Below are 22356 nucleotides of genomic sequence, written 5' to 3'. Positions count from 1 at the left end.
GTGATCTGGTCACACGCCTGCCCTCCAGTGCTTGGATGAGTCATAACAGGGGCCATTCCCCAGATTCCAGTTAGAGCGGTCACATGAAAGTCCGCCAGGTGTGAATAAGCTTCTTCCATGGCCCATTGTGTCTGTTGAGGGGCCAACACTCGAATGCTCCGTTCGCAATGTGCTGGCTAGACTCCATGTAAACGGTCCTGTGGGTGTTACCACAGGAGCAAACATATTTGAAAGACAAGTACCTAGTCAATATCCATAACTGCAGATACAAAAACGGTGCATGCATACAAACAGGATAGTCTTATTCAGCAAACCCTAACTTTTCCATTGACCCCTTACATGACATACTTCAGAGAAGATTTGTTGCAACTGAATAACAGTGGTAGCAACAACGATCTACATGGTCATATTTGAATCATATAATGTCACACCACGTCCCCCCTGCCCCGACCTCGGCCTATCCCCCAAATCTCCCGTAGCCCGGCTGCTCTTTGCAGAGGGTCTCACCGGCCCAGAGAGTTCAAGGGGTTTGGAAACTCTCTCCCTTGCCAGCGTTACCCAGGCAGGGGGGGTTCGTTTCAAACAGAGCCCTTTGTTTTACTCAGCTCCTGGGCAAACCCCCAGCAGCAGCCATTTAAAGGCAAAGCTTTCAGGTTAAACCCACGGACAAGGAATCAAACCCGGCCTTTCTATTGAAACGGGGGCTGCGTGACTGCGGCCAACAGCCGGAGTCAGACCGGCTCCAAGTCTTGCTCCGTCGGGAGTCACCAGAGCAGAATCGCTTGTTTCCAAAACAGCCAGGCTTTGTGGGGAGGAACGGGTTCATTTCACTCTCCTGACAGACGGGAAGGGCAGGCTGTCATAAATAGAAAGGGAAGGGTAAACCCCTTTAAAATCCCTCCTGGCCAGAGGAAATCTCCTCTCACCTGTAAAGGGTTAAGAAGCTAAAGGTAACCTCGCTGGCACCTGACCAAAATGACCAATGAGGAGACAAGATACTTTCAAAAGCTGGGAGGAGGGAGAGAAACAAAGGGTTTGTGTGTCTGTCTACATTTTGTCTTTGCCGGGGATAGACCAGGAATGAAGCCTTAGAACTTTTAGTAAGTAATCTAGCTAGGTATGTGTTAGATTATGATTTCTTTAAATGGCTGAGAAAAGAATTGTGCTGAATAGAATAACTATTTCTGTCTGTGTATCTTTTTTGTAACTTAAGGTTTTTGACTAGAGGGGTTCTCTATGTTTTGAATCTAATTACCCTGTAAGGTATTTACCATCCTGATTTTACAGGGGGGATTTCTTATTTCTAATTCTATTTTTATTAAAAGTCTTCTTGTAAGAAAACTGAATGCTTTTTCATTGTTCTCAGATCCAGGGGTTTGGGTCTGTGGTCACCTATGCAAATTGGTGAGGCTTTTTATCCAACATTTCCCAGGAAAGGGAGGGTGCAAGTATTGGGAGGATTGTTCATTGTTCTTAAGATCCAAGGGTCTGGGTCTGTAGTCACCTAGGCAAATTGGTGAGGCTTTTTACCAAACCTTGTCCAGGAAGTAGGGTGCAAGGTTTTTGGGAAGTATTTTGGGGGGAAAGACGTGTCCAAACAGCTCTTCCCCAGTAACCAGTATTTGTTTGGTGGTGGTAGCGGCCAATCCAAGGACAAAAGGGTGGAATATTTTGTACCTTGGGGAAGTTTTGACCTAAGCTGGTAAAGATAAGCTTAGGAGGTTTTTCATGCAGGTCCCCACATCTGTACCCTAGAGTTCAGAGTGGGGGAGGAACCTTGACATGGTGGCAGAGTGGTGGGATTAACCTGAAATCATTTTGAGATCCAGTTGAGATTTTTTTGAACTAGAAATACAGATTTTAAAAAAAAAGGAAGTCCAGAAGCAGCTGAAACTGAAAGCAGCTTGTTTTTCTCTGCTTTGTGGCCAAGCAGAGACAAAAGGGGATTATCTTTGTGAATTGCAGGTTTTCTTTGCCTGGAGGCAGGGTACTTAACTCCTGCAGGGAAATTCACAGTCTTCCAACCCAGAGTTTTTTGTTTCCCTAAAAGTAAATAGAAGGAGGGGTGTTCTACCCATTTGCCTGGAGACAAAAGTGGCAGGGGGTTTTTTTTTTGGATTTTGATTTTTTACAAGGAGCACAAGTTTAAAAAGGAAACTTGTTTTTTCTTTGGGCTGGGTAAACAGGTTTCCAAGTAGTTGGAAGTTTTTTGCTTTGATTTGGGCCCAGAGCAGAGACAAGGGAATTGTCTTTTTCTGTAGGCTGACAATCACTATCAGAGAATAGGTATTCTATTCCAGCACAGCAAAATTTTACAGCCAAGTTTTGTTTGTTTATTTCTAAACCTCGGGTGTAAAGTTAGTTAAAAACAGAGAGGTTAGAATGACAAAATCTACGGCTAGACTACAGCTGGAATTAGCCAAATTTCAGGCTGAGGAAAAACAAAGGGAACATGAAAGACAGATAGAACTCATGCGGCTGGAGAAGGAGGTACAGGAGGCTGCCCACAAGAGGGAAATGGAGGCAAGGAAGCATGTGGAGGAGGAGAAGGAAAAAGAGAGGAAGCATGTGGAGGAGGTAGAGAAGATAAAGGCTCAGCAGAATATACCAACAAACCCTAGCAATCCTTCTCCAGGTACCACTTCCCATCCCAAAAAGTTCCCCACCTACAAGGCAGGTGATGATACTGAGGCCTTCTTAGAAAACTTCGAAAGGGCCTGCCTTGGGTACAGCATCTCTACCGACCAATACATGGTAGAGCTGAGGCCACAGCTCAGTGGACCCTTAGCTGAGGTGGCGGCTGAAATGCCTAGAGAACACATGAATGAGTATGAACTGTTTAAATCCAAGGCGAGAGTCAGAATGGGGATAACACCCGAGCATTCTCGTTGGAGGTTCAGAGCCCTAAGGTGGAAACCAGACGTGTCATTTACCCGACATGCCTACCACATTGTGAAACATTGGGATGCCTGGATATCAGGAGCAAGTGTTGAATCTCCAGTAGATGTGCCCTTCCTAATGCAAATGGAACAGTTCTTAGAGGGTGTTCCTGAGGAAATAGAAAGATACATCCTAGATGGGAAGCCCAAAACTGTAATCGAGGCAGGAGAGATTGGAGCCAGATGGGTGGAGGTGGCAGAGAAGAAAAAAACTGGTCGCAGTTGGAGCGGAGACCAGAAGGGACAACCCCAGACCACACTCTATTACCGGGGGCCGCCCAAAGCCCCACCTACCTCCCAAAGGACCTCCCAAAGAACCCTCCAGACCCCTTATCGTCCCACCACCCCGTTCTCCAGCAACCCTCCTCGCCCCAGTGACCCGTCAGCTGGACGATGTTTTAAATGTAACGAGCTGGGGCATGTAAAGGCCAACTGCCCCAAGAACCCCAACAGATTACAGTTCATTGCACCGGAATCACACCAGAGGTCCAAAGGCCCAGATACCTCCCAGATACCCTTGGAGCGGAGGGAAACTGTGAGTGTGGGCGGGAAGAAGGTCACCGCGTGGAGGGACACCGGAGCACAAGTGTCAGCTATCCATCCTTCCTTAGTGGACCCTAAGTTAATCAACCCAGAGATCCAAGTGACAATTCAACCCTTCAAGTCCAACTCTTTCGATTTGCCTACAGCCAAGTTGCCTGTCCAGTACAAGGGCTGGTCAGGAACGTGGACTTTTGCAGTCTATGATGATTATCCCATCCCCATGCTGTTGGGGGAAGACTTGGCCAATCATGTGAAGCAGGCCAAGAGGGTGGGAACGGTCACCCGCAGCCAGGCTAAACAAGCCGTGAGGCCTAGCTCTGTTCCGGAAACTTCTATCAGGACCCGGTCAGAGGTGATGGACCCGGACCCCAGACCAATGTCTGCAACAGCAGTAGTGGATCCAGTCCCAGAGACCCAGACGGAACCAGTCCCAGAACCGGAACCAGCCGAACAACCAACACCAGACCCATTGCCAGCACTGAATCCAGTACTTGCAACCTCAACACCAGAGGGCCCCACCGACCCTGAACTGGCAGCAGCCGATAACCCGACACAAGAGGCTCAGCCGGAGCCTGAATCCCAACATAGTGCACCAGCGGAGAGCGGTTCACAGTCAACAGAAACAGCTCCATCCCCTATATCGCTTCCAGAGGGACCAAGCCTAGGTCCACAATCCAATGAGGAACTGATGTCTCCAGCATCAAGGGAACAGTTCCAGACCGAACAGGAAGCAGATGAAAGCCTCCAGAGAGCTTGGACAGCGGCATGGAGCAACCCACCGCCTCTCAGCTCTTCTAATCGATCCAGGTTTGTTGTAGAAAGAGGACTTTTATACAAGGAAACTCTTTCTGGTGGACACCAGGAAGACTGGCATCCTCAGAGACAGTTGGTAGTTCCAACTAAATACCGGGCCAAGCTCTTGAGCTTAGCCCATGATCACCCTAGTGGCCATGCTGGGGTGAACAGGACCAAAGACCGTTTGGGGGGTCATTCCGCTGGGAGGGAATGGGCAAGGATGTTTCTACCTATGTCCAGTCTTGTGAGGTGTGCCAAAGAGTGGGAAAGCCCCAAGACCAGGTCAAAGCCCCTCTCCAGCCACTCCCCATCATTGAAGTTCCATTTCAGCGAGTAGCTGTGGATATTCTGGGTCCTTTTCCGAAAAAGACACCCAGAGGAAAGCAGTACATACTGACTTTCATGGATTTTGCCACCCGATGGCCGGAAGCAGTAGCTCTAAGCAACACCAGGGCTAACAGTGTGTGCCAGGCACTAGCAGACATTTTTGCCAGGGTAGGTTGGCCCTCCGACATCCTCACAGATGCAGGGACTAATTTCCTGGCAGGAACTATGAAAAACCTTTGGGAAGCTCATGGGGTAAATCACTTGGTTGCCACTCCTTACCACCATCAAACAAATGGCCTGGTGGAGAAGTTTAATGGAACTTTGGGGGCCATGATACGTAAATTCGTAAATGAGCACGCCAATGATTGGGACCTAGTGTTGCAGCAGTTGCTCTTTGCCTACAGAGCTGTACCACACCCCAGTTTAGGGTTTTCCCCATTTGAACTTGTATATGGCCGTGAGGTTAAGGGGCCATTGCAGTTGGTGAAGCAGCAATGGGAGGGATTTACACCTTCACCAGGAACTAACATTCTGGACTTTGTAACCAACCTACAAAACACCCTCCGAACCTCTTTAGCCCTTGCTAAAGAAAACTTACAGGATGCTCAAAAAGAGCAAAAAGCCTGGTATGATAAACATGCCAGAGAGCGTTCCTTCAAAGTAGGGGACCAGGTCATGGTCTTAAAGGCGCTCCAGGCCCATAAAATGGAAGTATCGTGGGAAGGGCCGTTCACGGTCCAGGAGCGCCTGGGAGCTGTTAATTATCTCATAGCATTCCCCACCTCCAACCGAAAGCCTAAGGTGTACCATATTAATTCTCTAAAGCCCTTTTATTCCAGAGAATTAAAGGTTTGTCAGTTTACAGCCCAGGGAGGAGACGACGCTGAGTGGCCTGAAGGTGTCTACTACGAAGGGAAATGTGCTGGTGGTGTGGAAGAGGTGAACCTCTCCATGACCCTTGGGCGTATGCAGCGACAGCAGATCCAGGAGCTGTGCACTAGCTACGCACCAACGTTCTCAGCCACCCCAGGACTGACTGAACGGGCATATCACTCCATTGACACAGGTAATGCTCGCCCAATAGGAGTCCAACCTTACCGGGTGTCTCCTCAAGCTAGAACTGCTATAGAACGGGAGATCCGGGATATGTTACAGATGGGTGTAATCCGCCCCTCTGGCAGTGCATGGGCATCTCCAGTGGTTCTAGTTCCCAAACCAGATGGGGAAATACGTTTTTGCGTGGACTACCGTAAGCTAAATGCTGTAACTCGCCCAGACAACTATCCAATGCCTCGCACAGATGAACTATTAGAGAAACAGGATGGAAATGGGGGTGAAATACGGCTTCTGGGGATGGTGTCGGGCGCTGGCCATGAGTTAGTGACGAGTGGGTGCATTGGCTGCAACGCGACCCTGACCCCTGCTGCTCGGATGGTTACAATCTGGCCAGGGCCACTCCCGGGTTGGGTCCGTTCTCCTTAGGCAGGACAGGTGGGGTGGGTGCCACACACCTGACTGCAGCATCCGATGGAAAGCCAGGAGAGTGAGCTAGGAGAGGACGAAAGACACAGCGGGGTGGCAAACAACCCAACCAGGGAAGGGAAAAGGATCTTGTCATGGAGTGTACAGAGTGTGGGGGAGTCCAGGCCCTGCACCTCTCTCCCTGGGATTCACTGAGACTCTCAGCCAGCCAGTAAAATGGAAGGTTTATTGGACAACAGGAACACAGTCTAAACCAGAGCTTGTGGGTACACCCAGGACCCCCTCAGTCCAGTCCTTCTGGGGGAGCAGGGAGCTCAGACCCCAGCCCTGGGGTTCCCTGTGTTCCACCACCCAGGCCAAACCTGAAACTAAATCCCCCCTCAGCAGGCTCCCTTCTGCAGCCTCTGTTCACATTCCTGGGCTGAGGTGTTACCTCCCCCTCCCCCTCCTGGCTCAGGTGACAGACTCTCAGGTCTCCCATTGAAACTCCCCTGCCACATTCCCAGGTCAACACTCCCCCCACTCTGCTGCGTCACATCTCTCCCCCCTTTGAGACTGAACTGAGCGGGGTCACTGTGACCCGTGACCTGGGGAAGTTCAGGGCCCCCTCTCCGGGACAACGCGTCCGCTATCATGTTGGCACTTCCCTTCACATGGACCACATCCATGTCGTAATCCTGCAGGAGCAGGTTCCACCTCAGGAGTTTGGCGTTGGCTCCTTTCATTTGGTGCAGCCAGGTCAGGGGAGAGTGGTTGGTGTAGACGGTGAAGTGTCGCCCGAAGAGATAGGGCTCTAGTTTCTTGAGGGCCCACACCATGGCCAGGCACTCCTTCTCGATGGCCGCATAGTGTTGCTCCCGGGGTAGCAACTTCTTGCTCAGGTGTCTCTCCCCCTTTTCATCCTCCTGCATTAACACCACCCCCACTCCCGTGTCTGAGGCATCGGTGAACACCATAAAGGGCTTGTCTAAGTCTGGGTTTGCCAGAACTGGGCCACTGACCAGAGCCTCCTTCAGTGCCCGGAAAGCCTCCTGGCACTGCTCGGTCCAGACCACCTTATCTGGCTTCCCCTTCTTGCATAGCTCAGTGATGGGGGTGGCTATGGCGCTAAAGCGGGGCACAAACTTTTGGTGGTATCCTGCCAACTCAATAAAGGCTTGGACCTGCTTTTTGGTGTGGAGAGCAGGCCAGTCTCTGATCACCTCCACCTTAGCTGGTTCCGGCTTTAGGCGGCAGCTCCCCACCCGATAGCCCAGGTAAGATACTTCCGCCATCCCCACCTTGCACTTCTCCGCTTTTATGGTCAGCCCAGCCCCCTGGAGTCAGTCCAGCACTTGTCTAACCTGGGACACATGGTCCTCCCTGGTCTGGCTAAAGACACAGATGTCATCAATATACGCCATGGCAAAATTCTCCATCCCCCTCAGTAGCTGGTGCACCAGGCCCTGGAAGGTGGCCGGCGCTCCCTTGAGGCCGAAAGGCCGGGTCAGGAACTCATAGAGCCCCAGAGGGGTGATAAAGGCCGATTTCAGCCAGGCATCTGCATCCAGCGGCACTTGCCAGTAGCCCTTTGTAAGGTCCATGGTGGTAAGGTACCGAGCTCCTCCCAGCTTGTCTAGGAGCTCGTCAGGCCTGGGCATGGGGTAGGCATCAGATACAGTGATGGCATTGAGCTTCCGATAGTCCACACAGAACCGGACCGACCCGTCCTTTTTGGGGACCAGCACCACCGGCGAGGCCCAAGGGCTGGCAGATGGCTGGATCACCCCCAAAGCCAGCATGTTCCGGACCTCTCTTTCCAGGTCCTGAGCAGTTTTCCCTGTGACTCGGAAGGGGGAGCAGCTTATCGGCGGGTGCGACCCTGTCTGCACCCGGTGGACAGTCAGATTAGTGCGTCCAGGCTGGTTGGAAAACAGCTGTCGGTACGGATGCAGCACCCCCCTGACCTCAGCTTGCTGGGCAGGGGTTAGCTGATCCGAGAGGGGAATTGTTTCCAGGGGGGAACCAGCTCTGGTCCCAGGGAATAGATCTACTAAAGGGTCATCTCCCTGCTCCTCCCAATGTCCACACACAGACAACACCACATTTCCCCTGGCATAATATGGCTTCATCATATTCACATGGTACACCCGGCGGTGGTGAGCCCGGATAGACAGCTCCACCACATAGTTTACCTCATTGAGCTGCGTGACAACTTGAAAGGGCCCTCCCAGGCGGCCTGTAGTTTGTTCTTTCTCACAGGGATGAGAACCATCACCTGATCCCTGGTGGTGTAGGCACGGGCCAGCGCCCTGCGGTCATACCAGACCTTCTGCTTCTTCTGGGCTCTGGCCAGATTATCCCTGGCCAGGCCCATGAGTTCAGCTAGTCTCTCTTGGAAGATCAGGACATACTCCACCACTGACTCTCCATTGGGAGTGGCCTTCCCCTCCCATTCATCTCTCATCAGGTCCAGGGGGCCCCTCACCCTTCTTCCATATAACAGTTCGAAAGGTGAAAATCCGGTGGACTCCTGGGGTACCTCCCTGTATGCGAACAGCAGGTGAGGTAAGTACTTGTCCCAATCCCGTGGGTGCTGGTTCATAAAGGTTTTCAGCATCATCTTTAGCATCCCATTGAACCTCTCCACCAGCCCAATGGACTGGGGGTGATAAGCTGAGGCCCAGTTTGCCGGACCCCATATTTCTCCCACAAGCACCAGAGCAGGGCTGACATGAAGTTTGATCCTTGGTCTGTCAAGACTGCCTTGGGGAACCCCACTCGGCTGAAAATGGTCAGGAGCGCATCTGCCACGGTGTCTGCCTCAATGGAAGCTAAGGGCACTGCCTCGGGGTAGCAGGTTGCAAAATCTACCACCACCAGAATGTATTTCTTCCCTTACCAGGTCATCTTGCTCAGAGGTCCCCTTATGTCCATGGCCACCTTCTGGAAAGGTTTCTCTATGATGGGCAAAGGTCTCAAAGCCGCTTTCCCCTTGTCCCGGGCCTTCCTCACCCTCTGACAGGGGTCACAGGATTGGCAATACTGCCGGACCGTGGTAAAGACCCCGGGCCAGTAAAAGTTCTGTAGCAACCTCTGCCGGGTGCGCCGGATGCCCTGGTGCCCTGAGAGGGGGATGTCATGGGCCAGGTACAGGAGCTTTCGGCGATACTTCTGGCGGACCACCAGCTGCTCCTGATCCCACAGGACTCTACTTCCCTTGTGGGAGCCCATTCTCGGTACAGGAACCCTTCTCCCACAGGAACCTCTCCTGGCAGCCTCTCCTCATGGTCCGTACCACACTGAGGTCAGCCGGGTCCCTGAGCTTCCGCAAGGAGGGATCTTTCCTCAACTCGGCCTGGAACTCAGCGGCTGGAGAAGGGATGGGGCCCAGTTCCCTCTCATTGGCCGGGTCTGAGGCCACAGCCTCTCTGAGCCGTGCCCCTCGGCGCTCCCTCCCCACCAGGTAGGGTCCTGCACCTCCGGTGTGGTACCCTCCTCAAGGTCTGCTCAGTCTGTCCCTGAGCCTGGGGCACTGGGTCCGTACTGGGTCCGTACGTGGCCTCTCTTGCCACAGTGATAGCAGCTCAGGTCATGTTGGTCCCCTCGAGAGGGTCGGAGGGTCCCGACGCCAGGCATTCCCCTTGGGAGGGGGTTCTCCCTATTTCCCCGCTGGGAGGCCCCATGGTGACTCTCTCTCTGCATCGTGGGGGGCCTGTTCTTTTGGGACTCCTCCCTGCTACTCCCTGACCGACTGTTCACACACTCGTCGGCCAGCTGCCCTGCATGCTGGGGGTTCTTGAGCTTTTTGTCCACCAGCCACAGCCTCAGGTCGGAAGGGCACTGTTCATACAGCTGCTCCAGTACGATTAGGTCAAGCAGGTCCTCTCTAGCTTGGGCCCCAGCTGTCCACTTGCGGGCATATCCCTGCATCCGGTTGACCAGTTCTAGATATGTGACCTCAGGCATTTTACGCTGACTCCGGAACCTTCTCCGGTACATCTCGGGGGTCAGCCCAAACTCACGGAGCAGGGCCTGTTTGAACAGTTCATAGTCCCCTGCCTCCGCCCCTGTCATTCGGCTGTACACCTCCACGGCTTTGGGGTCCAGTAAGGGGGTGAGGAACTGGAGCCTGTCTGCAGGGTCAACCCTGTGCAGCTCGCAGGCATTCTCAAAGGCCGTCAGGAAGCTATCTATGTCCTCCCCCTCCTTCCGCTGGGCCAGGAAGCACTTATCAAAGCTCCTTGCCATCTTGCGTCCCCCCGCACTCACTGCAGCCGGGGACCCACTGCTCCTCAGCCTGGCCAGCTCCAGTTCATGCTGTCTTTGTTTCTCCTTCTCCTGACGTTCCCTCTCCTTCTCCTCCTGCTCATGCCGACGTTGTTTCTCCTCATGCTGACGCTGCTCTTCATGGTCCTCCAGCTCCCTCATTTTCATCTCCCTCTCCCATTCAAGCCGCCTCCACTCCAGGGACGGGGAGCTCCGCCGGGAGGATCCCCTGCTGGCTGCCGGGGTCAGGGTGCCTTCGGTCTTCACTGGGCTTTCCCCAACCCCTCCCCCAGGCATAGGTAGGAAGGGTCTCGGGATGTCCTCGGCAGCAGTCTGACCCCTCCCAGCCCGGTCAAGCCCCAGGGCCCACGCTGCGTCCACCGGGCGGCTTCCCTCAGGTACAGGGATCGGGTCATCCAAGCGATCCCTCTCCTCCAAGTGGGCAATCAGCTGTTCCTTGGTGGACCTCCCGATGCGCAGCCCCCTCTGCCTGCACAGCTCCACCAGGTCGCTCTTAAGGTGTTTAGCGTACATCTCCCGGCTGGCCACTCGCAGGCCGGGCAGCTTTCCACAGTTTCCAGGAAAAGCCCATCGTGTGCCAGTCCTTCTTGAGGTCACCACCTCTTTGCCAGGGTCGAGCTGCAGACTCCTCCGACCCTGGGACCGCTCACTGCAATCCTCTGGGGGACGCTGTTACTGCAAAAGTCTTTCTCTCTAGTCACACACTCCCAGGGGTTAACCGCCCCCTGAAACCGTCTGTCTCTGAATCTTCAGCACGCCTGGTCCCCGTCAATCCCCCTTCGTTTTACTGCTCCCCAGTCACTTACTGCAGGAAGCGCCGTTCACGGGGTGCAGTAGATCCCACCGCTGCCACCGGTTGTCACGGAGTATGGGGGAGTCCAGGCCCTGCACCCCTCTTCCTGGGATTCACTGAGACTCTCAGCAAGCCGGTAAAACAGAAGGTTTATTGGACAACAGGAACACAGTCCAAAACAGAGCTTGTGGGTACAACCAGGACCCCTCAGTGAAGTCCTTCTGGGGGAGCAGGGAGCTTAGACCCCAGCCCTGGGGTTCCCTGTGTTCCTCCACCCAGCACCAAACTGAAACTAAACCCCCCCAGCAGGCTCTCTCCTGCAGCCTCTGTTCACATTCCTGGGCACAGGTGTCACCTCCCCCTCCCCCTCCTTGCTCAGATTACAGGCTCTCAGGTCTCCCATCCACAGGGCACATTCCCAGGTCAACACTCCCCCCTCCCTGCTGCCTCACACTCCATGACAGGGGCAACATCTGCCCCCTCCCCGCTCACTTCCCCAAACAATCCTGGCCCCCGGCTCTGACCTTTGCCGGGAGCCTGTCTGCCCTCAAAGTCCTGCCCCCATCCTGACCCCTCTCCCTTCTACCCCCCTTCCAACACTCCCAACCTACTTCGCCCAAACTCCTGGCTCCCCCCAGCTGGCTCCCCCCAAACACCCGCTGTGGGGGTGTCCAGAAGCGCCGGTGGCTAAATCACTCTGGGCCCTGTTGTGTCATGGAGACGCAATAAAGGGCCTGAGGTGTGAGGACGCCCCAGCCCCTGCCCCACACTGAACAGGGTTAAACACGGGCCGGGGCGGGGTCCAGAGCCCGCAGCCTGCTCAGCCCCATGGCAAACCCCCAGTGACCCCTGGGACCGGCTGTGACAGACCCAGCAGAGCAGGAACCAGGGAGCCGTGGCAGGCGCCGTGTGAAACGAGGGGTTGGTTCCGGCCTCGGACCCGTTCGCTGGAGCGAGTCTCTAGCCAGAAAATCCCCCGAGTTTGGGCATCTCCCCGATGGCCCCGGAGACGCTAGCGACTGTCCTGGGGGACAGAGGAGCCTGCGGAGCTGGGCTGGAGCCGGCGTCGCCACGGCTGCTGTGAAAGTCCGACCCCGTTTCCTCCCGGGTTGGGGGTTCAGCCGGGGGAGAGGCGATGGCATCGGGGTCCCTCTCTCTGGCTGCTCTGCTCAGGACGGCTCCACGGAGCAGGGTCCGGACGGCCCGGGGAGCCCAGGAGACGGGGGTGGCAGCCAGGAGGGTGAAGCGAGTCTCTTTCTTTAAGGCCCCAAAGGGTGGTGGGTGGCACAGCCCGTCCCCATAATATTTTATCCACCAATGAGGCCTCGTTTCTGACCACCAATTTTGGGTCACGGATTTCTGCTCCACCCCTTCTCCCATGTCCCAGGCAGGCCCCAGCCTGGCCCATGGGGTCTGTCCGGTGGTCTCTTGGGTTGGACAAATCCCGTCTTTGTGTCTCGCCGACTTTCCCCCCAACGTTCATTCGTCCAGGTTCTCGTGAGGCTGCCTGAACTTCTCACTCGCCTTCGTCGGTTGAACCCACCAGGAGGGGACATTGGGAGGCTCTGGTATCACAGCCTCCCCTGGGGTGGGGAGATTTGGGGGGCAACTCTGAGGGTTTGTACAAGAGAAATACAGGGTGGGGGATGTCTAGGGAGAAAGGGGGAGAGAAAAGGGGCTGGGGGACCCCGCTGAAGAGAGAGGAGGGGGATGGACACCGGGGGGGGGGCAATAAGTGCCATTATTCTAGTGCCAGGCAAGACGCAGGCTCCCCGCTGTCCACTGACAGCCCTGGGCAGAGACTGGCCCGGTAGGCGCTGTCCAGGGGCTGCTCCACGGGGAGCCCAATGAGCCCAGAACAGGGGCAGTTCCTCTAACTGGTGCTGCAGGGGCTGGTGCTCGCGGGGTTCGGGGTTCAATCCTGGGGTGTTGCTGTCAGGTCAGGAGCTGTTGTGGGGGGATTCACCGAGGCAGGGGTGTTTGGGAGCAGGAGGTTTTGTGCCGGCATTTCAGCCCCCCAAGGGGGAGCAGCTCGTCCCGCGGGGAGATTTTCTTCTCTGCACGGCTGGATCCAGGCTCCTGGGGGTGCAGAGAGATGGCAGGTTAGAGGGGCCCGTGTCACACTAGGCCCAGCCCCTGGGGGCAGCAAGGGGCACAGAAATGGGGGTCACCTCACCTAGGACACCACCCTCGGGTGGCTGTAGTGGGCCTCAGCCAGGATCAGCCCCACGATGAGCAGGACCATGACGCTCAGCGCCAGATGGGCGATGTCGGCGGGGGTGAAATCTGGGCATCCTAGAGATGTGGGGGGGAAGGGGAGAGTCACTTGGCGGCTCAGACGGGGAGATCAGCAGCTGGGGGCCAAAGAGAGTGGGTGAACTGGCCCCCTGAGCCACACGGTACCCAAGGGCCTGGCCAGGGGACTGTAACAGTCAGAGATGCATTGGGATGGTGCCCAGCCCCGGAGCGATCCTTTGCCTCCTTTGTCTTCTGATATTCTGATATTCCTGCCTCAGCTCCTTTATCTTTGCTCTGCACCCACCGTGTCCCGAGTGTGGCCCTTATCACACAAGCCAGGAGAAATCGGCCCGTAGGTGTCGGAGTTCCTTCAGCTGGAGCGGAGCTGGGACCGGATGGCCTCCTCTCCCCATGCACTCAGCAGATCTAACAGCTCCCCATCGCTCCAAGCGGGGGGTTTTGCCACTTGGAGCCGCCAGGGTCCGCCGGGAAGATGCGATGTGAGCTCTCCGCTGAGCAAACAGGAAATGGAATTTCAAAAATCCTCGGGTCTTCAAAGGGGGAGGGGCGGATGGTTGTTTACCTGGGTGCCGGGCAGCGGAGTTCGAACTGCTGACCAGAGCGGTCAGGATGGGCATTATGGGCCACCTCCTGGAGGCCACTTAGTGCATGCACCTCCCCTGTTTTGTCGACAAAAGCTGCCTTTTGCCGACAAAACTGTGTAATGTAGACGAGGCCTTAGAAACCTTCATCTAATTTCAAGCCTAAACTTGCTGATGGCCAGTTTATATCCATTTGTTCTTGTGTCCAAACTGGTGCTCCATGTAAATAACTCCTCTCCCTCCCTGGGCTTTATTCCTCTGATATATTTATAGAGAGCAGAGCAGTCGTATCTCCCCTCAGCCTTCTTTGGGTTCGGCGAAACAAGCCAAGCTCTTTGAGTCTCCTCTCGTGAGGTGGGTTTTCTATTTCCTCAGATCATCCTCGTAGCCCTTGTCTGCACCTGCTCCAGCTTGAATTGATCTTTCTTCAACATGGGAGACCAGAATTGCCCACAGTGTTCCAGATCAGGTCTCACCAGTGCCCTGTAGCACGCTACGAACGCTTCCCTCTCTCTATGGGAACTACCTCGCCTGATGCATCCTGGGACTGCATTCGCCTTTCTCACAGCCACATCACACGGGCGTCTCCTAGCCATCCTGTGATCAACCCACCCACCCAGGTCTTCCTCCTCCTCTTTTGCTTCCAATTGGTACATCCCCAGCTTATAGCAAAAATTCTTGTCATTAGTGGATGATCCTGCACTTTGCATTGTTAAATTTCATCCCATGTCTATTGCTCCAGTTTTCCAGGTCGTCCAGGTCTTCGTGTACGATAGTCCGGTCCTCCTCCCGATTGGCAATACCTCCCGCCTTTGTGTCAGCCGCAAATTTTATGACAACCCGCCCAGTTTTTGGGCCAAGGTCAGGAATAAAAACGTGAAATAAGCTGGGTCCCAAGCTAAGTTCCCTGTTCGCCGTGCAGCGGTGTGGCCGGACAGCAGCCCATTGAGCACCGCGCGGGCGCTCGGGGAACCCGCCCACCCGCGACCTGCTGCTACTGGGGAAGGAGCCACCCGAACGTAGCCCTGGCCGGATCTGCGGCCCCCGGGTGCCCCTCCCCCTGCCCCAGCTCAGCCACAGACCTGCCGCGGCTCGGGGAGGAGCGCCTCTCCCATGGCCCCAGCCCCGGAGCTGCTGCAGCAGGGAGAGGTGCCTCTCTCCCCGGCCCAGGTGCGGCTGCCAGGAGAGAGAGCCGGGGGGAGTCCTCTCTCCCCGCTGTAGCCCTGGAGCCCCCTCCTGCACCCAAAACCCCTCATCCCTAGCCCCACCTGGAGCCCGCACCCCCAGGCACAGCCCTCACCCCGCACACAGCCCTACCCTCTGCCCCAACCCTGAGCCCCTCATCTCTGCCCTCACCCCACAGCCCGCACCCCCAGGCACAGCCCTCACCCCCCACACAGCCCAACCCTCTGCCCTAGCTGTCAGCCCCTCATCCCAGGCCCCACCCCCCAGACAGAGCCCACACCCTCCAGTACCCCAACCCTCTGTCCCAGCCCTGAGCCCCCTCCCAGACTCCGAATTCCTTGGCCCTAGAAGAGTCCAAACAAAAAAAGAAAGCCAATAGAGAACGATTCTGTGTTCAACAAAGTACTAAAAAGCCAAAGGGAAAGTTTAAAAACAGCTTTGACAAGGCAAGGAAACGGTTTCTGTGCTTGTTTTGTTTAAATGAAGATGGTTAAAAGCAGCATTTTTCTTCGGCGTAGTCAAGTTTCGAAGCTGTGTGAGGTCAACGGTTAGTTGTAAACCTTTCAGAGAACCATAATGTTTTATTCAGAGTTAGGAACATTTCAGTTACAAACAACCTCCCTTCCCCAGGTGTTTGTAACTCTGAGGCTCTCCTATATTTTGCATCCTGTTACTCTCCAGATTTGTAATAAACACAGAACCACAAACCAGCCCCCCCTTACAGGCACCCCAAAGCTCCCCAGTCCTCGTGTGTAACACCTGAGTGAGGTGCGATTACTCCGGAACGGGTGCAGGGAGGGAGGGCCCTGCTCTAACCCCTGAACCCCACTCCCCTCCCAGAACTGGGATAGATTCCTGGGTGGGTGCTGGGCAGGATGTAATGGTGCCCCAGGGGACGCCCTCCATTTGTTAAACTTTTCAATACTTTAATTTTTCTGGGATTTGTAGCCCATTTCATGACTTTGATGCAGGATTTGCATTCATGATTTAGCCCTGTCATATAAGACAATAAATTTGCACACTAGGATCTGTAAATATGTATTTCTTCATGCCGCAGATAAGAAAAATACCCCCCAAAAATTCATTTCTTCTACACGTATAGAAACGTTTAATTTTTAAGAATAACTGAAATGTACAAATGTCAAGGACTTGACCTGTGCCCCAACCCATACTAAATAGTGTTACACCAGGTGACAGCCTGAGAATGTCTCCGCTCGTCCCTTAGTTCGAAGAGTCGCTTTTCTCACCTTCGCCCGCCCGAACTGAAGTACAGCATCCGACTGGGAGCCAAGCACTGGCCATTGGCATTTTCAAGTGATAAAATAGCCAGCGACGTCCGTCTCTCATTGGCCATCGGCGATCACAGACCTGTTTTTATAGAATCATAGAATCATAGAATATCAGGGTTGGAAGGGACCTCAGGAGGTCATCTAGTCCAACCCCCTGCTCAAAGCAGGACCAATCCCCAATCAAATCATCCCAGCCAAGGCTTTGTCAAGCCTGACCTTAAAAACTTCTAGGGAAGGAGATTCTACCACCTCCCTAGGTAACGTATTCCAGTGTTTCACCACCCTCCTAGTGAAAAAGTTTTTCCTAATATCCAACCTAAACCTTCCCCACGGCAACTTGAGACCATTACTCCTTGTCCTGTCCTCTTCTACCACTGAGAATAGTCTAGAACCATCCTCTCTGGAACCACCTCTCAGGTAGTTGAAAGCAGCTATCAAATCCCCCCTCATTCTTCTCTTCCGCAGACTAAACAATCCCAGCTCCCTCAGCCTCTCTTCATAAGTCATGTGCTCTAGACCCCTAATCATTTTTGTTGCCCTTCGCTGGACTCTCTCCAATTTATCCACATCTTTCTTGTAGTGTGGGGCCCAAAACTGGACACAGTACTCCAGATGAGGCCTCACCAGTGTCGAATAGAGGGGAACGATCACATCCCTCGATCTGCTCGCTATGCCCCTACTTATACATCCCAAAATGCCATTGGCCTTCTTGGCAACAAGGGCACACTGCTGACTCATATCCAGCTTCTCGTCCACTGTAACCCCTAGGTCCTTTTCCGCAGAACTGCTGCCGAGCCATTCGGTCCCTAGTCTGTAGCTGTGCATTGGATTCTTCCATCCTAAGTGCAGGACCCTGCACTTATCCTTATTGAACCTCATCAGATTTCTTTTGGCCCAACAGAGTGAAGAGACACTCCCTGCCCCTGGGAGCTCACTAAGAAAAGTTAATCTGTCTGTGCCTCAGTTTCCCCCCCCTGTAGAATGGGGATAAAGACCCCTCCCTGCCTCCTGGGGGGCTGGGAGGGTGACTCTCTTCCTGTGTGGGGCTCAGCCCCCTGCCCCTCTTCCCCCCCTTTGACGCTGCTCTCTCCACTGCCCTCCTCCTGCCAGGTGAGCCGTGCACCGGAGGTGGGGGTGAGTGGGGCAGGGTGGGGGAGGGGGAGCCGCGCTCGGGGGGAAGGGGTGGGGGGCAGGGAGTGGGGCAGGGCGGGAGAGGGGGAGCTGCACTTCGGGAGTGGGGGTGGGGGTGAGTGGAGCAGGGCAGAGGAGGGGGAGCCACTCTCCAGGGGTGGGGGTGAGGGGGGCAGGGAGTGGGGCAGGGCCCCTGCTCAGTGGCTCCACTGCTCCTCCAGGCTCCAGCAGCAGCTGCTCTTCTCGCCCCCTGGTGGCACAGGCCAGTCACTGCAGGAATCAGACTTCGGGTCCGGTCAGTGTCACTGCCAGGTTCCCTTTTCAGCCAGACTTTCCTGCTGAAAACGACACCGGTGTGGAAGTATAACATTGTATAAGTATAACGTTGTATAAGGGGACATGCTGGATACATTGTATATGAGAGGGCATGCCAAAACATGTTACAAAGTATCTGAGGAGCACACGTAGGGACAGTTAGCTTTTGAATGGAGAAGCAATTAAGATACAGCCAGAACATCTAAGAAGCAGGCATCAGAATGGAAGGTGTGAAGGGCAATTAGTTAAGTTAACTGGAAGCTGTTAAAGGAGATTGTTAAGGGTGGCAGGTAATTGAAGATAAGTGACTGGTCTCAGGGATCTCGAAGGGTGGTGACTAAAATCTTTTTCTTCTTTTGTCTGTAACTTCTCTGTAACTTCTTCTCCAGCAAGCTGTATAAATTAAGAGACACAAGCCCCACTCAGGGGGCTCACTTCTAAATGTATTAGCAGAGCAGCTTTGCTAATAAAACAGGGTGGTCTGATAAATTGTGAGTCTGAGTCAAACTTTGACACCGGCAACCCCGGGCCCTGCGGTGCCGGGCGCCAGAGACCAGCCCGTGAGTCGCTCTTTGTCCAGGGCGGGCCAGACGCAGTGAATGAGGCAGGGGTCACACACGGCATATGAGGACCCCAAGCACCAGGGAGCCGCGGCTCGGTGTCTGTGGAGCCGGGAGCCAAGCTCGCAGGGCCAGGATTCTGGGTGGGAGGACTCTGGGATCTGGGAGAGAATCTCTGCCCGGCCCCTGGATCCGCCCGTGGCTGGGGCCTGCCAGGGAGGCCGGGGCTGGGTGGGTGCCCGGCTCTGGATCTCACAGCCTGTCTCCCGTGCGCAGATCCCAGCTTACCCAGACCCTCCATCTCTCTGAGCCCCACTGGGGTCACCACCCCAGGGGCAGACGTCACCATCCGGTGTCAGGGGCAGCGCCGGGACGTGAGGTTCTTTCTGCACAAGGCTGGAGACCTGAACCCGCCACGACACATGGACCCTGCTGGGGACGGGGCCGAGTTCCACATCCCCACCGTGGGCCGGCAGCACGGAGGGAGCTACAGCTGCAGCTACCGGCCCCGATCAGAGCCCTTCGTCTCCTCGCAGCCCAGCCACCCCGTGCAGCTGGTGGTAGCAGGTGAGGGGTCTGGCTCCACATCCCCGCTCCCAGCCCCACCCCCAGCCGGTCCCTCGGCAGCTTGGCACTCACGGGGTGCTCAGAGCCAGGCTCTGCCCTGAGCCCAGCAGAGGGGACCCCCGGCCAGGGAGTCACTGGAGGGTTCCCCGGCCAGGGGGAGCAGCAGCCACTGGAGATTTGAGGCTGAGGGGGGATCCTGGCCCCCAGATGGCTGTCCGCACTCTGGGGAGACACAGAGGAGTCAGGGCCCAGGGGCTTCTGAGCTGGCACTGCCCGCCCCCCCAACATGAATGACAGTGACGATTGAAGCTGAGTTGTGGGGGGGGGGGAATCACTGTCACTGTTTCAGCCCCTCCCCCCTACCCGACAGTCACTGGTTTGATTCCCTCAGGGGGAACAGACCCAACCCAGCCTGGAGTGGCCCCGGCTCCCACCCACCCGGGCTGCTCGAGGCCAGGTACCGGGGCCCGGTGGGGAATCACCATCAAACCAGCCCTGGAAGGCTCATGCTGCCCAAGGAACCGCCCCCGGGGGTTGAGGCTGGTTGGGCGGGATGGGGGAAGGGACTTCTGGTGCATGAGCCCAGACACCAGGGGGCAGGGAAGCCCCTGCCCCTCCCTCCCCACCAGACCCCCAGCTCCTCCGGCACCTCCTGTCCTATAGGTTGCTGCCTGGAAGCGACTGGGGGATCCCAAGAGAGGACAGGATGTGGGAGTCCTGGCTTTGGGGTTGGGACGAGCTGGGTGCCCAGGCGGGTCCTGGGGCTAGGGTTGCCAGGTGTCCGGTTTTTGACCCGAACACCCGGTTGCAAAGGGACCCTGGCGGGACAGTTAAAAGTCCGGTTGGCGGCACCGCGGGGCTGGCAGGGTCCCTGGCTGCTGTGGCTCTGCGCGGCTCTTGGGAAGCAGCCGGCATCTCCCTCCGGCTCTGAGGAGCAGGGTGGCCACAGGAGCTCTGTGCACTGGCCCCGCCCCAAGCGCCGTCTCCGCAGCTCCCATTGGCCAGGAACCGCAGCCAATGGGAACCGCAGGGGGCAGCACCTGTGGGCAGGGGCAGTGTGCAGAACCCCCTGGCTGCCCCTCCAGCTCCCAGACAGGCTGGTTACTTCCCGGGAGACGCCTGAGGTAAGCGCCACCCGAGGCCTGCACCCCGAACCCCCTCCTATGCCCCAATCCCCTGCCCCAGCCCTCAGCCCCCTCCCTCACCTAAACTCCCACCCAGAGCCCACACCCCGCACCGCCGTCTGCGCCCCAACCCCCTGCCCCAGCCCAGAGCCCCCTGCCACACTCCCAACCCCTCGGCCCCACCCCTCATCCCTGGCTCCACCCAGAGCCCGCCCCCCTGCCAGAGCCTTCACCCCCTCCTGCACCCCAACCCCCTGAAAATGAGCGAGTGAGTGAGGGTGGGGAGAGCAAGCTGAGGCCCCAGAGCCAGACCTGCCGGACAGGTGGGTTGGCGGCTCCGCTCCCGGGGCAGCGCCAGCTGCTGATCTCCCCGTCCGAGCTGCCGACTGACTCTTCCCTTCCCTCCACAGCAGGCCCCACGGGGCACCAGGATTTCACCCAGGCCAACATCGCCCACCTGGCGCTGAGCGCCGTGGTCCCGCTCGTCCTGGGGCTGATCCTGGCCGAGGCCTATTACAGCCACCCGAGGGGGGCGCCCTCGGTGACAGGAGCTGGACGCAGCACTCCTGGCCTGCCCAGCGCCGAGCAGAGAGGGACCCTCACCGCCCGGGACTCGCACGCTGCCCCTCTCTTAATGCAGCCTAAAGCTGCCTTCGCTTTTGGTTTTGCAACGGCTTCGCATGGCTGCCTCATGCTGAGGGCGTGATCCACCACAGCTCCCCGATCCATCTCGGCTCTGCTGCTGCCAGGCCCGTTCGCCCCCACCCTGCCCTGCTGCGCTTGGTTTTTCTTCCCTACGTGCAGCACCTCTGTCGGCTTTGGAACAGTTCGGTGACGGGCTGCTCCACGCGCCACGTGGCTGGTGCCTCCTGCTGGCCGTTCGGGGGAACGGCTCGACGCCCCTTCCAGCAGCTGCCTGCCGTCCCTCCGCCTCTCTCTCTCTCGCTGCAGCAGCTTCTGCTGCCTCTTCGTGACTCGGCCCTGCGGCCAGGTCATGGCGCGCGTGTTACCCTGTTCAAAGTCTCCCTCCGCACCACTCCGGGGATGCCACCTGATGTACTGGGGTACCACAGAGCCCACCCCTTCCACCAGCCTGGGCTCCCTCACCCTGTTCTGCAGAGCCAGGCCCTCAAGCCCTCTCCAGCACATACACACACAGGTAGGGATACACCAGCTGCGGAAAGACACAGACACTGAAACCAGCCCTGCATGGGAAAGCTTTCAGCTAAGGCATTGACCTGCACTCAGGTGCACACCCTCTCAGGGTGCAAACCCAAAATTGTATTGTCTTGCGCTGCACAGAGAACTGTACTGCGTAAGCTACTTGAAATTTGCCTCCTCCCTCAATGTGGAGGAAGATATGCACAGCTTTGTCCCCCCATCCACCAGCAATGAGTTCCACAAACTGGGTTTTGAGACAACAAAACAAGTTTATTAACTACAAAGGATAGATTTTAAGGATTATAAGGGATAGCAAACAGATCAAAGGCAGATTACTGAGCAAATAAAACAAACATGCAAACTATAGTTTAATACACGATAGAAACTGGCTACAGTCTGTAATTTCTCACCCTCGATGTTGTTTTAAGCAGGTTGCAGAGTTTCTTGAAGACAAACTTGAAGCTCCAGGTATTCCTTTCACAGGCCAGAAACCTTCTAGCCTGGGTTTAGTCCTTTCTTCCCCAGATCAGTTTTAGGTGTTTTCAGCAGTCATCTTGGGCAGGGATTCAGTGAAGAACCAACCCTGATTATCTCACTCCCCAGCCTTAAATAGGATTTACATAAGGCGGGAATCCTTTGTTTCCCAGTTTGATCCCCACCTCCTACAAGTGGAAAACTACTATCAGTCCAAGATGGACTCCAAACCAGGTGACATGATCACATGACCCTGCCGTGTCAAAGCAGCCATGAGTCAAAGGTGGTTTGGAGCATCCCAGGAAACGTCTCAGGAAGGTGGGAGATTAACATCTTCAAAATCCTATTGTTCCCCCTAACGGATCATTGACCAACCAGCCAGACTCATGGCGTTTTGTGTGTGTCGTTCCTCAGGTGCAAACATTTTTGTAATTGGTACATTAAAGTTAGGAATATTGACTGATACAGAAATGATCCATGCATACAAACAGGATAATCACATTCAGTAAATCATAACCTTTCCAATGATATCTTACATGACCCATCTTGCATAAAATACAAC

At 55.7% G+C, this 22356-nt stretch overlaps 2 protein-coding genes across 2 annotated transcripts in view; both read left to right on the top strand.

Moving 5' to 3' along the window:
* Positions 1 to 2912: 2912 nt before the first annotated feature.
* LOC141976490 (uncharacterized) lies at positions 2913 to 5521 on the top strand. The gene is made up of 2 exons (XM_074937488.1): positions 2913 to 4289; positions 5470 to 5521. Exons 1-2 carry the CDS (start codon positions 3019 to 3021, stop codon positions 5489 to 5491), a joined length of 1293 nt encoding a protein of 430 aa, XP_074793589.1. The 5' UTR covers positions 2913 to 3018; the 3' UTR covers positions 5492 to 5521.
* LOC141976876 (leukocyte immunoglobulin-like receptor subfamily A member 2) overlaps positions 5329 to 22356 on the top strand; it is a 39167-nt gene continuing 22139 nt past the window's right edge. Inside the window, exons 1-4 of the mRNA XM_074938042.1 lie at positions 5329 to 5670; positions 18745 to 19035; positions 20570 to 20700; positions 21111 to 21223. Of these exons, the coding sequence (XP_074794143.1) occupies positions 5556 to 5670; positions 18745 to 19035; positions 20570 to 20700; positions 21111 to 21223 (650 nt within the window). The 5' untranslated portion in view covers positions 5329 to 5555. The remainder of the gene's footprint in view (positions 5671 to 18744; positions 19036 to 20569; positions 20701 to 21110; positions 21224 to 22356) is intronic.

This window comes from Natator depressus, chromosome 23 (assembly GCF_965152275.1).
Source record: "Natator depressus isolate rNatDep1 chromosome 23, rNatDep2.hap1, whole genome shotgun sequence".
NCBI classification, from domain to species: Eukaryota; Metazoa; Chordata; order Testudines; family Cheloniidae; genus Natator; species Natator depressus.
Note: the sequence above shows the minus strand (reverse complement) of the source record. Positions and strands in the feature narration are given on the sequence as shown.